This window comes from Sebastes fasciatus, chromosome 9 (assembly GCF_043250625.1).
Source record: "Sebastes fasciatus isolate fSebFas1 chromosome 9, fSebFas1.pri, whole genome shotgun sequence".
Lineage (NCBI taxonomy): Eukaryota > Metazoa > Chordata > Actinopteri > Perciformes > Sebastidae > Sebastes > Sebastes fasciatus.
The window spans coordinates 5,547,271-5,562,270 of NC_133803.1; the positions used below are offsets into that span (position 1 = coordinate 5,547,271).

The 15,000-nt window shown below is 41.0% G+C and overlaps 1 protein-coding gene across 1 annotated transcript in view; it reads right to left on the bottom strand.

Annotated features, from left to right (window-relative positions):
* slc30a6 (solute carrier family 30 member 6) overlaps window positions 1-15,000 on the bottom strand; it is a 71,888-nt gene that overhangs the window by 26,750 nt on the left and 30,138 nt on the right. Inside the window, exons 5-7 of the mRNA XM_074645590.1 lie at window positions 8,754-8,796; window positions 6,978-7,043; window positions 1,843-1,923 (exon numbers count right to left, since the gene is read on the bottom strand). Of these exons, the coding sequence (XP_074501691.1) occupies window positions 1,843-1,923; window positions 6,978-7,043; window positions 8,754-8,796 (190 nt within the window). The remainder of the gene's footprint in view (window positions 1-1,842; window positions 1,924-6,977; window positions 7,044-8,753; window positions 8,797-15,000) is intronic.

Genomic DNA, 15,000 nt, shown 5'->3' on the forward strand with positions numbered 1-15,000 from the left:
AAAAGACGGGGGAAATAGATCACCCATCAGTGGTGCTCGGATCTTTTACTGAAGCAAAAGTAGTGATACCACAGTGTGAAAATACTCTGCTTCAAGTAAAAGTCCTGCGTTCAAAGTACAAAAGTATGAGCATCAAAATAAACTTAAAGTACCGAAAGTAAAACAACTCATTACGCAGAATGGCATTTCAGAATAATATACATTATATTATTGATGCATTAATGTGTTCATCACTCTGATGTTGCAGCCGGTGAGGTGGAGCTTATTTTATTGACTTTATATACTGCTAGACAGTTTAATTGATAATAATTAGGGCTGTCAATCGATTAAAATAGTAAATCGTGATTAATCGCAAATTAAATGCACATTTTTTATCTGTTCAAAATGTACCTTAAAAGGAAGATTTGTCGGGTATTTAATACTCAAATATGCTGCTTTATGCAGATGTATGTATATATTTATTAGTGGAAATCAATTAACAACATAAAACAATGACAGATATTGTCCAGAAACCCTCACAGGTACTGCATTTAGCATAAAACAATATGCTCAAATCATAACATGGCAAACTGCAGTCCAACAGGCAACAACAGCTGTCAGTGTGTCAGTGTGCTGACTTGACTATGACTTGCCCCAAACTGCATGTGATTATCATAAAGTGGGCATGTATGTAAAGGGGAGACTCGTGGGTACCCATAGAACCCATTTACATTCACATATCTTGAGGTCAGAGGCCTTTGAAAATGGCCATGACAGTTTTTCCTCAACAAAATTTAGTGGAAGTTTGTAGCGTTATTATGTCTCCTTCCTGACAAGCTAGTATGACATGGTTGGTACCAATTGATTCCTTAGGTTTTCTAGTTTCAAATAATACCAGTAAAAGAGTTAAAGAAATTAGTGGCATCAAAAAGAATTTGCGTTAACGCATTACTATAACTTTGACAGCCCTAATAACAAGGCAAAAGTGAGCATAGCTCACATACCCCCGCTCACTGCTTGACCCCTACTAAAGTAGGGCCAAAGGTTTTGCCCTTTTGGAACTAATGGAATTAGTCTACTGAGCACAATGCAGCTCGTCATTAGCTCACCTTCCTCAAGTCCAGGGCGTCCAAAATCTTTGAAAATTTGGGCACCCTGGACTTCTAACCCACAAAAGGCACAACTAAAGCACACGATCAACCACCATACCAAATTTGAAGTTCCTAAGTTAAATAACTTCTGAGTTCTGCTCCGGAAACGCAAGTGTGACACGCGAACGGAAGGAAAATAACTAATGTTATCAAATAAATGTAGTGGAGTAAAAAGTACAATATTGGCTTCCAAAATGTAGTGTAGTAGAAGTACTCAAGGACAAGGTCGTTGAATAATCTGGGTTATGATAAATTTAAACTTTTGTCGTATAACGTGCAGATGTGGCTAGAATATCCTGGGGTCCAATTATTGCATTGTTTGACCGGAGGGAAAACATGCACCCTGAGTGGAGCGAGGCACTCCGGTGAAACTAATAATGAGGAAGAAGACAAAAGAAAGAAACAATTGGAAATATTTTGTGTATTGCTTTGGAAATATTAATTCTGTTGTTGCACTGAGTCACGCTAAGGAAATAATTGAAATTTTAATCGAGAGAGACAGAGTGAGACAAAGAAAGAGATGTAGACAAAAACAAAGACAGAGACATGGGATCTTAATCTGGCTCCAAATACTGATTTAAATCATAAAAAAAATAATCATTACTTGTATTTTGTCCTTCATTGTGTCCTGTAAGGTTGACATCTCTGATTTAACTGTGCTTTGTGCGAGTATGAACAAGTGTGTTTGTAAATGTAGGGGAGACATACACACCTTTCCTTCAGGATGAACAGGGCTCCCAGCTGGATGAGAACAGTGGAGGCAAAAACTGCCAAAACCTCCAGTCTGTCAAACCTGGAGAGAAAGGGAGACGTTGTCATCCATACTGGCACAAACTATTGGCAAACACTCTCCGATACACCAGTCCACTCATTCAAAGACCAATAATGCTCTCTTGGAGACCAGCTCGGTCTCAACATTACGCCACCAAGTGGGCAGAAACTCTGGGTTTGGCTTTACGTCTTTTTGGACACGTGGCACTAAAACGCCATTCTGTAAAAACAGGAAATAAAGAGTAAAATAACATCCCATCAGAAAATGTCTTGGTGCGATATTTACTTCCAGGGAGACAGCAACCCTAACGTGAAGTTGGAGGTCTGCCATTTCCAGGCCTCAGGACACTTTTTGAAACTTGTATGTTCATGCACAGAAACATAACCTCTCAGAAGAAAAACCTGCTGAAGCTCTGTGGAAGTTCATCTCGTCTACAGAGGTCTAACTATGTTAGACACATTTTTATTCATAGAAGACGAGGAACTTTAATTGTGTGTTGATTTTGGCGGTCCCTGTGGACAAAAGCGGTAATGTTTCCGAGCAAAGAGAACTGGATACAGCGGAAAGCCTCTCATTTTACTACAGCAGGACAGTGTGACAGTCTGCCCCATGCAGTCCTGGTTCTCCCGAGTTTCTGGTGAACCTTCATGATTTCCGATTTTGCGCCTGCTCCATGGGCCCAATGGACGCGGAAGATCGCCGGAAGATCCGGGTACATTTATTGCTCAGAAGTCGAGCCATTTTGGCTTCATGCGCCACTGAGCAACTTTCATAGGAATGAACGTAGCTATGAACATTATATTCCATTTATACTAATAAATCCCCTGAAATCCTACACACTGGTCCTTTAAATACATGCTGACAACACTAACAAAATGCCAGTATCGGGCCGATACACGGTTGTAACTGTTGCTGACCTCCTGACCTCATCGTGAGGTCACGGGGTCGATCCTGTCGCAGTCTGTCCAGGATGAGCAGCTTTGTCTCAGTGAGCTTATGGGGGGTTAAACCTGACGTTGACTGTCAGTGATCTGATGGTTTGCCACGCTACAGCAGCATAATACCACAGAACTAAGGGATTATGGATTCATGTCATCATACATGCAGAGGGTGAAGAAGGAGAGGACTTATAAGTACTGAGAAAAACTAAAGACAACAGACATCAAGACAGTAAAGGCTGCAATTTAAACAGAGTTTTAGGTAGTTTCCAAAGGTGCAGGTTTCAGTTTATTAACCGTTCTACTGCGTTTGGGTTTGACTCCTACAGTAGTTCCCTGTTAAACCTGGAAGCCTGCAAGAATATCTGCTGTCTTGGACTTTTTTGACAAGGTGCAACAGTAGATCCACCTGTAGAGCTCAGTACACTTATTATTTTCCTTCATAAAACTTTTAGGACCTGTCTACACGTATACAGCGATTTTTAAAAACGGATATTTTCCTTTATGTTTTGGCCTCTCGTCCTATAACTAAAAGGATCCAGTTAATTAAGTCACTACCAGTTTATATAGCCTACGCTTCCAAACCATGCATAACAAACTGGATTATAATTGGTGAAACTGGTACGCAACCACACACTACAAAGATGGAGTTGCGTCCGTGTATTTCGGGCATTACTGTGTGTGTGTGTGTGTGTGTGTGTGTGTGTGTGTGTGTGTGTGTGTGTGTGTGTGTGTGTGTGTGTGTGTGTGTGTGTGAGAGACTAAAAGAGAGACCATTCGTTCAACCGATGAGCTACTGAACAGACACCTACAGGTTAATAGGTTGTCTATGTTTACTGAGACTGCAGGATGGACACACACACAAGACTGATCGCCTCCATGCTGCTGGGTCAAAAGGTCACGCTCCGCTCTGCCAACAGCCTGCGGTTAATCTATAGGGGCACCACATAGAAAAAACCTGCCGTCTGCTGGATACGGACTCACATCATCACCAGTGTCTTCCTCTCCACCTGAAATAAAGACTGCCTCCACTGACAGTAAAACTGATCGGTAAAATATAGAGATGGGCGATGCTTTTGATTTGACGACATCTAGTCACTAAACTGGACGCCATGTCTTCAGGATCTATCGAATTGAACTCAAGACATGAAAAAGTGATCGATCAGTCACCTTGTTCATTTGCTTCGTAGTACTTAGGGGGACAAGTCACTGCAAGGTTACCATCTTTGCTAAACTATTTCCTGGGAAGAAAAGTCTATCTTCCAGCACATGATGATGACGATGATAGCGATGACGATGACGTGTTTTCGTTAGCTTAGAATGAGCCGTTTATATCTACACAGGGAGCGGGTCCTCTCCATGTTGCACCGCCATGTTTCTACAGTAGTCCAGAACGGACAAACCAAACACTGTTATGGGTCGGAGTAGATAACGTTACTCGCTCCCGTCGCTGCTGCTCTCTCTCTCTCTTGCTTCACCACTCACTTCCCATGTACATACACACTCTAAGCACTGGTTCTGCTCCAAATGACCCACACTTCTCTTACAACAAGTGACGCTAGAGAGGGTCATTCACGTTTTCGCGCCGGCCACCGTCGTTATTCAACACGCTTGAGGCTTCAGTCGGTTGCAATCTGCAACCTAATCACTAGATACCGCCAGATCCTACACACGGGACCTTTGTTGAATCCAACTCAGAACACTTGTATGAACAAACCTCAGAAGTTTAGGTAAGAATACAAAAATGTTCTTACATGCTTAAATAAATCTGCAGATTGAAGTCAGTGTGCAGGCATTAAATTTCATCGAAGGATCATTGCTTACAGCCTTGCGCCTGCAGTAATGTGTGTGTAAATACAATATTTTCGCAGTAATTTAAAGAACTGAACTACACAACAGAAAAAAGTTGAGGTGAAGTGGATCAGACTAATTCCTGGATGGCCTGGCTCCGCTCCTACAGGGTTTAAAGCAGCCCGAAGCTGCAGCTGGTTAAACTGGGCAATCTGCTGCTGAGCCATTGTTCTCTTACTGGCAGTCCATTAACACACACACACACACATGCCTACAATACGCTCAAATGAACACAAAGGCACACACATAAATAAACTCAAGCACAAGCCCACGCACGCACGCACGCACTCGTGCAAACACACACACAGACAGAGGTATTATGGGAGCCAAGTGAAGCTGAAAAGCAGATTTCCACTCAATCACTCTTCCACACCTCAAGGTCAGAGGTCACCTGTCAGCTGCCAATACACTGTTTGGCCAGTCCACTGATACAGACTCACACACTGTAGCGGTTTAAATCAAAAACAGGAAAGTTAAGTCAGTATCAAACCCCACAAAGGACATATGTATTCAGAATAAACATTACCCCTGTTTAGTTTTCAACACAAACAAATGTATGAGCTATAGAGTTAAACACTCAAATCAAATACAATCAAGCACAAATAACTCCTCACACCAGCAGGTCGCGGTAGTTCATATTCGTCATTCAAAAAAGGGAAACAGGAAGACAGAGGACGGCGGATATACAAGCCGTTGTTATGATACGTACATGAAACAAAGTGGCGTTTGCCGACCATTTTCACATCTCTCACTCACCACCTGAGTGAAAAATGAGAAGAGCCTTTGGTGTTTTTCCTTTTGACTTTACTCATTTTCTTGCTTCCCTCACTTCCATTTCTCTTCTCGTGCGCTGAAGCTGAACCGCCAATCACAGTGATTTCTCTCACCGATGAGCTGTGCCAGCTCCGACGCCGATTCAGCATGTTGAATCGGCAGAAAAACCTCCAACACGGGTAGACAAGAGCCGACGGTGTGGGACACACTGAAAAATGGTGTGTCAAACTCCACTTCGGGATTTCGCAATTACCAGTTCAACTCAGTTCAGTCCGTTCAACAAAATACTGTACTTAGGAATTCCCAGTACAACTCAGTTCAAGGTCACTCACCAAAAATACTAATCAGTTTAGTAACGTTACTGTTCAAAAACAAAACGAACCCCCAAAGCTTTTGTAAAAGAAAAGATAGTAAAAGAGAGAAAGCTGCTTCCGTACTGTACACACATGCTTCTCTACACACAACAAACAGCAATATCCCTCTGAGAATAACTAATAATAATTAATGCTGAATATGAATAATGAATAGTGTTGTGGGATTATTCCATATTTCACGGGCTATTTTGGGATTTATACTTTATTGTTACATAATTATATATATATATATATATATTAAAAAAAGGTGGCGCCACTGTAGCTCACCTGGTAGAGTGGTTACCGCAGCGGCCCAGGGTTCGAATCCGACCTGTGGCCCTTTGCTGCGTGTCATCCTCTCTCTCTCTCTCTTTCAGTACTATCTCTGTCACTATCAATAAAGGCATAAAAGCTAACAAAATTTGGAGGTCGAATACCATGGCAAAGCTTCAAAGCATTCGGGTCAGCCCTGGTCGGATCCTTGACTGAGTGACAGATTCCTGGGAGGAATGATGAGAGGACAGGTCCGTGGGCCTCGCACACACATACGCATCGCGGTCGAACACTGACTTTTATGGCGCAAATGCCTCGGTAGGCAGACGAAGTGGAGATCTGAACTTCTCCCGGCTCCTCACTCGCCGGCGGCAGACGCCATACCATTTAGTGCGCCTCATCGTAAAGGGACGAAATGTAAAAGCTGGTAAATCAGAGCCATCTCACAGGCTAACAGGACTGGTGTGTGTGTGTGTGTGTGGAGGTGAGGGAGAATAAACAAAAAAAGAAAAACTATAATATTTCTTATTTGGGCGATCGACACACTATATACACACACACACACACACACACACACACACACACACACACACACACACACACACACACTTGTAAAACTAGCAGTGTGTTTATGAGCCATTCGACTGAGCCAGACAGCAGTAACTGAAGCTTTTCTGTCGATGCCACATCTGTGTTTACAGTGTGTGTGTGTGTGTGTGTGTGTGTGTGTGTGTGTGTGTGTGTGTGTGTGTGTGTGTGTGTGTGTGTATGTGTGGTTATCTGACAGCAGTGAATGAGAGCACATAAACAAACACAGATGAAGCTCTGATTAAAGATCTACCGATACAGATATCTACTGTATGACAGATTATAGCGGTGAACTCACCCAAACGAGTAGACCTGACTTGGTTTCTTCATGCTCACCCAGGAACTGATGAGACAGGTGATCAAACTGCAGAGCGAGGAGAGAAAGAGAGGGTTTTAACAGGGAAAGAGAAAAATGGGTTATAGATAAAAGACACAGGAGCATGGTCGGAAATTAACATCCGCCACCCGCCAAATGTGGGTAAATTGTTGGCAGTGGCGGCTGAAATCATCAGGACACCCGCCACTTTGGCAGGCAGGGAAAATGCTAGAGATGGGAATAGAGAACCGTAGTTGTCCGATTCCTTGTCATCTCCTGCCTCCGTGACTATCGATTCCTCTTATTAATGCTTATTGTACGCACGCCGTATCATGTTTCAGTTTGTTTTGGACCGGAGACAAGGCAGAGAGAAAAAAAAAACGCTCAAAAAACATGGCGCTACTAAACCTGAGGGCAAACTTTATTTTTTCCCTGATAATGCTTCACTGTGAACAACAAATCTGTATTGAAATCAACAGGAGGAGAGTTAGTAACGTTAGCTTTTAGCAGCCGGTGGGCAGCACAGTCCTGATTGGATAAATAGCAGAGCTACTAACGTTAACGGAGGTTCCATTGAATTATTATTATGAGGCGTTCACGGTCTGCTCAGCAAAACGACTATTGGGTGAAGGTAAATTACAACGTCATCTCGATGTGTTCAAATGTAATCTCGTAAAATTAAGGTTTTTGGCGAGAAACTTAAAAAAATCCAGTGGTTTGTAGGAGATGTTTTCACATCAATACAAAATAGATATTAGAGAGAGAATTATGACCTGTTTAACTTCATAACAATTTACCAAGATTTTTTTTAATCTATGCAAATATTTAAATTATCATAATCATTTGAATTGTGTTTTTATGCAAATAACCACTGTAGATGACAATAACAAAGTACAGTACAGTGTACAGTAGCCTCCCTCCCCCCAAAAATAGGGCTACCCCAGAAGCTACGGTGTAATTTGAACACTGTCATTTACCGTATATATAATGTTTTTTATGTTAAATATATGGAACATTGAATGACTTCAGATCTAAAATGTTATTCCTTCATTTAGCGCAGAGATTTCAAAATGGGCAGATAAAATTTCTGAGTGGCAGAAAAAAACAAAACTTAACTGCCACAGTGGCAGGAGGTGAAAAAAGTAAATTTCAGACCCTGCACAGGAGACACGAGAAGGGCAAATAAGAAGAGAGCCAGTGAGTGACAAATGGTAGACAATGAAATACAGAAACAACAGAGAGGTCAGCTAAAGTTCACTTCTTTAATTTATCTTTTATTCATTATATTCTCAAAATGAATTTTTTATGAGTGGAAATTCTCCATCAAAACAGCAAACCTCGGCACAGCTGAGCCGACTGAGTGTTACCTCACATCTCATTGTGTTCCAGGAGTTTTCACACTCCAACATGTAAGAATTATTTGAATAAATCTGCAGATTAAATTGATTGTTTGGTCTATAAAATATAATAAAATAATGAAGAAGCAGCCTGATATGATGCCTTTAGATGCCCTTGGTCTAAATAAAACAAGCTATTTTTGAACAACAAATTAAAGCACAAAGAAATTATATTTACTGTAATATTAGACTAAATAAAGCACGGCATTGTCACTTTTAAGAAGCTGGAACCCGATATGGCATTTTGGGGACATTTTTTTTTCTCTCTCTCTCTTCAAAAATGGATATGGTACAATATTTTGGGGGCAAAGCTGATGGGAAAAAACTCACTCATGTTCCAGATAATGCAGAACACACTCACCTGAACAGGTCGAAGATGGTGAGGTACGTGTAGGCTGTTAAGGCTGAAATTACAAAACAGAGAAAAAAAGACCATTAAGATTCAAATACAAGGTGATCTATAGCATTGGAACGTTAAGCACCAAGTTAGATAATTGATCAGTGAATTCATAATTATGATGGTGTAGCATTATTTCAATCGTCACAACATCATTCAAAAGCATTTTATCTGCAGGTTCCAGACTCAATTATTTGACCGTTTTAAATGAAACACACAGCAGGAAACAAATTTAAAAATGTTTAAAATGATAACGATAAAGAAATGTAAAACTTCATTAAGCAGGAAATAATGTCAATTCCCCATATGGGAAAATTATATTATTAATTTTTTCACAATGAGAGAGAGAGGATCTGCAAGCCTGTCGGGATGCTGAATCCATCCGAGGTCGGGTCGGTCTCGGGCTCATTTAAAGCTTCAGTAGGCAGTATATTTTTGGCATCATTGGGCAAAAAGTCCATAATAACCTTTCAGCATATTGTAATTCAAGTGTTCTGAGAGGAAACTAGACTTCTGCTCCTCCTCATGGCTCTGTTTTCAGGCTTTAAAAAATCCCGTGACGGGAGACTTTGTCCAATCACAGGTCATTTCAGAGACAGAGAGCGTTCTTATTGGCTGTGCTCCGGCTGGTGGCCGGTGGTTGGTATTTCCTCAATAGATCTCAACATGGCTGCCGGGTCACAAACTTTCTCATTTTACAGCTAAACAGTACACTACAAGATGATTCTGAAAACATTTGAGGTGAGAAATAGGCATTGCAGTAACAGAATATTGATTCATATTTGATCAGCGCTGCCTAGTTTGACCGTTTGATCGGAGTTTGCGAGTGATCGGAGACGGCAAGGCTCCAGCTCGGCTCTGATTGGTTGTTTTCCTCCAGTCTGTGAAATCTTGCAGATGCCGTTAGGAGCACCGGAGGAAACAGGGGCCATTTTTTTTAGATTACCTGTCTCATGCACTACTGTCAGGATATAGTGACCGTTTTATAAAAAATAAAAAAAATGTTTTTTTATCATATTTGCTCCATTTCTACCCACTGCAGCTTTAGCCTAACTTCTCTCCTTTCCATGAGCCCATACAGTATATATTGTACATTCCCTGTGTGGGTTTTTGCATGCTCCAAGCTGGGTTGCCACAATACAAATGAAATAATGTGTGAAGGACATTATATGTCCTCCAATCTAATCTGGCAACACATAATCCCCTCAGAAACACCTAAGAAACACCCATTTTATTTGTTTATCGCTATAAAATCGGGAGATTAGCGGGACAAATTACCAGATGGGGCACAGTGGGAGAAAGGGTTAAAAAAAAAACTGTGATGGAGAAGATTTGTTTTATCAGGATTAATTTAGTTAGCCATCGGGTTAGCCAGTCAGCAGTTACTTGACTAGATACCTGGCCAACAAGCTTGTCTGCTAGCCACTGAGTCGGTCATTAAGTTAGTGAGTCACTGAATCAGGCCGGCACGTAGTCAGCTAGGCTTTCACTCAGTCAATCACCTGGACGGCAGCCAGTCGGCCAACAGGTAAGCTGGAGGGTCAGCAGGTTAATTAGTCAGTGAGCCAACAAGCCAATAAAGTAATCAGTCGGTTAACTAGCCGGCTACAGAGAGACTCAGTGTAGACCTGTCCGTCTGTTTATCTGTCTGCATGTCTGTCTTAATGCCCCGCCTAGCAGCAATCAGGTTGTGCCATGGGGGGATGAGGAGAGGGGATTAGAGCGGCTTTGTGCTGAGAGGAACATTTTGTTTCCCCACCACCAGCGTCCATGTTGGCCAACCTGACGCCGTGTAATCCTGACAGAGAGGCCCGCGGCAAAGACCCGGAGAGACAGACGAGTGAGAGAGAGACGGGCGGCAGGACTGAGGCTGAGTGACAGACAGACAGACAGACAGAGGGATGGACTGAGATAGAAAGGCAGAGAGGCAGAGAGAGAGAGAGAGAGAGAGAGAGAGAGAGAGAGAGAGAGAGAGAGAGAGAGAGAGAGAGAGGAGAGAGAGAGAGAGAGAGAGAGAGAGAGAGAGAGAGGTCAAAAGACAGACAGACGGGGTGATGGACATTTATACAGACAGGCAGATGGAGAGAAAGTGAATGAGCGAGAGAGATTGAGAGACAATCCCCAACACTGGTGGTGAAAGAGGAACAGATAGTAAGGAGGCAGCCTGGAACTCCATATAAACACCAGATGGTATACAGACCTCGGAGTCTTGCCTACTAGTTAGGGGGGAAAAGAAATTTACACATCCTACAAGGAAGTACTCAAATCATTTAGCTGAAGAACTAATTAGCAGTGTCCAAAATCATTCCCTTTTTATATATAGAAACATAAAAAAATACTCCATAATTACCTCTTCAGTGAACAGTAAATTTAGATTTTGGACACTTTAATGAATCATTATCACTTCCTCATTACAAGTATGCAGTTGCATAATTGTAATTTACACATCAATTAAAAGGAGAATAACTGTGTAATCAAGACCGGTGTGGTGGGTATGTGTCCGTCGGGAAAAGTAGGTTATGTTGTGTTTATTTATAGCCTCGGAGACCTAGGCGCCGATTGAGAGTGCACTCGAGGCAAAATACTTTTTTTTTGTCTTAAAAATTAAAATCTCCAGCACTGATGTAGGAAAGAAAAGAGCGGAGTAGAAGAGAATGGAGACCTTCAGATGCTGCTGCAGTGTTTAGTGATGTATATGTGCATGCTGCAAATATGGGTACTGGGTTTAATATTATTATTATTATTTGGTGGGTTTTATTTTCCATCTTATGTTATTTATTCTATGTATTCTATTTCATCTACTTTTTACTATAATTTTATCTTATTTTTCAAGTGTGTTTTATTTTCCATCTTATTTTACGTTAATGGCTAATAATTTACATTAAAAATGGCTATCCATGTTTTTATGTTCATTCTGTCTATTTTCTTTAATTGTAAAGCACTTTGTGCTGCACTTCTTGTATGAAAGGTGCTATTCGAATAAAGTTTATTATTATTTTTATTATTATTATTATTATTATTATTATCTTGTTTGTAGGATTTTAACCAAAAAGTTGTGTCCATGCAAAAAAAAAAGACGCAGACAAAACTAAATATCCTGTGCAGCATTGGGAAGTGATTCTGACACCACCTTTTACTGAAGTAAAACTATTAGCAGTAGGGTTGTAAGAAAATTTAATATTGTGATATTATCTTTTGTGAAACTGCATCGATTCTAAAAAACACTATTTATTTTTATTTAATAGTTAGCATGCAAAGATTAACTCAGTCAATACTTTATTTCATTTGCAAAGCGATGCAGCCTCTCAGTGTGATAAATGCAAATGCAGATCCCACTGTTCTGATTTCATAAAAAAAAAAGTATTTTTTTTTTTTTTTACTCAGATTTTATGCATATGGTGATGTGCTCTTTATACTATGACAGTTTAACTAAAATCAGATTAAAAAAATTTAGATATATCGCCTTACTTACAGTACAGTATTGCAGTATATTGCAATAAATTGAATGGTAACCCCCATTATCATTACACGTATCATATCGGCAGATTCTTGCTGATACACAGCCCTATAAGCAGTATTACTGTAGCATTAGCTGTAGATGGATTGTGATGAAATGTTTCCTGTTCCCCTCGGGATGAATTGTAATAACTTTTGGTGATCCTCTGACTTTTCCTCTATAGTGCCATCATCAGGTTCACATTTGTATTTGTCGAATACCTGCAGAACTAATGATACTCTCATCAGCTTCAGCTGCGCTTTGTGTTTATTGATAATTAGGAAATGTTAACATCCTAAATTAAGTGCAGTCTCACAGAAGATTCCCTCTCTAATGTGGATGAAGAGCAGAGAGTCTCGTGTCCGGTACTAAATCTGATTTACGCAGGTTTATTGAACTTTCTATTGGTAATTATCAGTTTTATTGTGTTTAAAGCCTAAAATTCTATTAAAAGTAATTTTTGCTGTGTCCTGTTGTTATTTTGATACACAGCAGCAGCTCGTCTATACCACCGCGGGAATCGATGAGGTCTGATGTCATTGTGTTGTGTGGAATTAAAAGCAGCAGACAATAAAAGCAATAACAATACAAACGCTGACATCACAGTGACCCTGAACCGGGCCGGACCAAATCAATACCTGGGCTGAAATTTCCCCCTCGCTGTGCTCGGATAGGTTTACATATACACCACAATACACACACACACACACACACACAGAACCCGGTTCAATTCCTTTTTAAGTCTCCTGCTTACAAACACTGACACCCAGAGGACGTGTGGATGTGATACCGGAGCAACAAACAGAGCAGATGGGACATCAGTCTCGTCTACCGCACACACACAAACACACACACACACTCACACACACACACACAGAATATGATCACAGAATATGATGCACACCTTAAACAGAATTACAAAGCCGTACACAAACGCACACCAAACACACAAATGTACACGTCTCAACACATGTCCAGACATGAAGACACACACACACACAGTTGCCCCACAGGACCTGAACCCAATACTCACAGAATGAGGGATATAAAGCCCTGTTTGTTTTCAGAAATGATCGATAGAGAGGAGAGGAGAGGAAGTTTGTCAAACCGCTCACTCTTCTTTTACAAGTTGCAACTCCTGCAGCTTCATTTTAAATCCTTTTATCTTTCACTACCTTCCTTCCACTTTTCATGTCCTTTAAAACAGCAAACAATGGAAAGAAAGATGGAGAGGGAATAAGGAAGGAAGGAAGGAAGGAAGGAAGGAAGGAAGGAAGGAAGGAAGGAAGGAAGGAAGGAAGGAAAGCATAAGGATTTAAAAAAGGAAGGAGGTAGAAGGGAAGAGAGGAAGCGAGGGGTGGATAGACAGATGAGAGAGGAGAAATACGAGCATGAGGATGAATATTTAATGCTGTCTGCTGAGGAGCAGCCCAAACACACACACACACACACACACACACACACACACACACACACACACACACACACACACACACACACAGTACAAGTATAAGCACATTCACAGTAAATGTGCACACAAGAGATAGAAATATGTATAAGCATATTTATAATCTGGCCACTTCATTTATCATCTGAGTGAAGTAACCAGGGAAACTGGAAGTATATTCTCTAAAAAAAAGACTCTTAATTTGTGTCGACTGATTCAAACTTCAGTGTTACCTCGTTCCGTTATTCAGCAGGGCGATCTACCATCAACTAATGACAGGACGGTTAAAACAATGCGATGGAAAGAAATGAAAACTAATGGTGATTGTGAGCGATTGAATGCTGACTTTTACTGACATTTGGCCCCAAAAAACACACCTACCGCATCACACAGCAGTGACCCGCATGAGAACGGAACCTGAAGGCAGTGGTGGAATGGAACTAAGTACATTTACTCAAGTACAAATTTGAGGTACTTGTACTTGAGTCTTTTCTTTTCACAACACTTTATACTTCTACTCCACTACATATCAAAGGGAAATATTGCACTACATTTATCTGAATTTTTTTGCACACAAAACATATGAAGCTTAATAAATATGTTTGGTTATGAATTGAACATCAATTAATTAGCCGATTGACAAAAAAGCAATTAATTCAATTGTTTTAATTGTTTAAGTCCAACAGTAAAATCCTGCCTTTACATTAATGCATTAGTAATAATCGAATGTAAAAAAAAATGATAATAACAGTCAAAGGAGACATTTTTCTACTTTTAGGGGTGTTACGGTATGTGTAACTGTATTGAACCGTTCGGTACAGGACGTTCGGTTTGGTTCGGTCCGTGACATCCTTTCGGTACGCCCTGTGACCCAAACAGCTGTTTGTGTCAACTACTTGCACGCGTGGAACAGAAATTCTGGAGCGCGAGTTTTACCCAGAAAGTTTTGGCAGCGCACCAGTTGTTCTCTGTCAGCTGTAGCAGCGCTGTAAAGACCTAGGTGGTTCTTGCCCAGTTCGCCGACACTGTTGAACTGACGTCGGGTCAATTAGGGTGTTTTCACACTTGGTCCCTTTCAGCCCTCCAAATGAACTCAGAGCGATGAGTCAGCATTTTTTGCACAAATGTGAACACTCCAAAAGAACTCAGACCTCCTCGGGAGGCGGTCTGTGTTCGGTTCGCTTTCGCTTAACCTGTGCATTGTGAACACAACGTGCTCCAGGTTCGCTTTGCCCGTTGCCATTGGGGAGAACATTACCCCTTGCCGT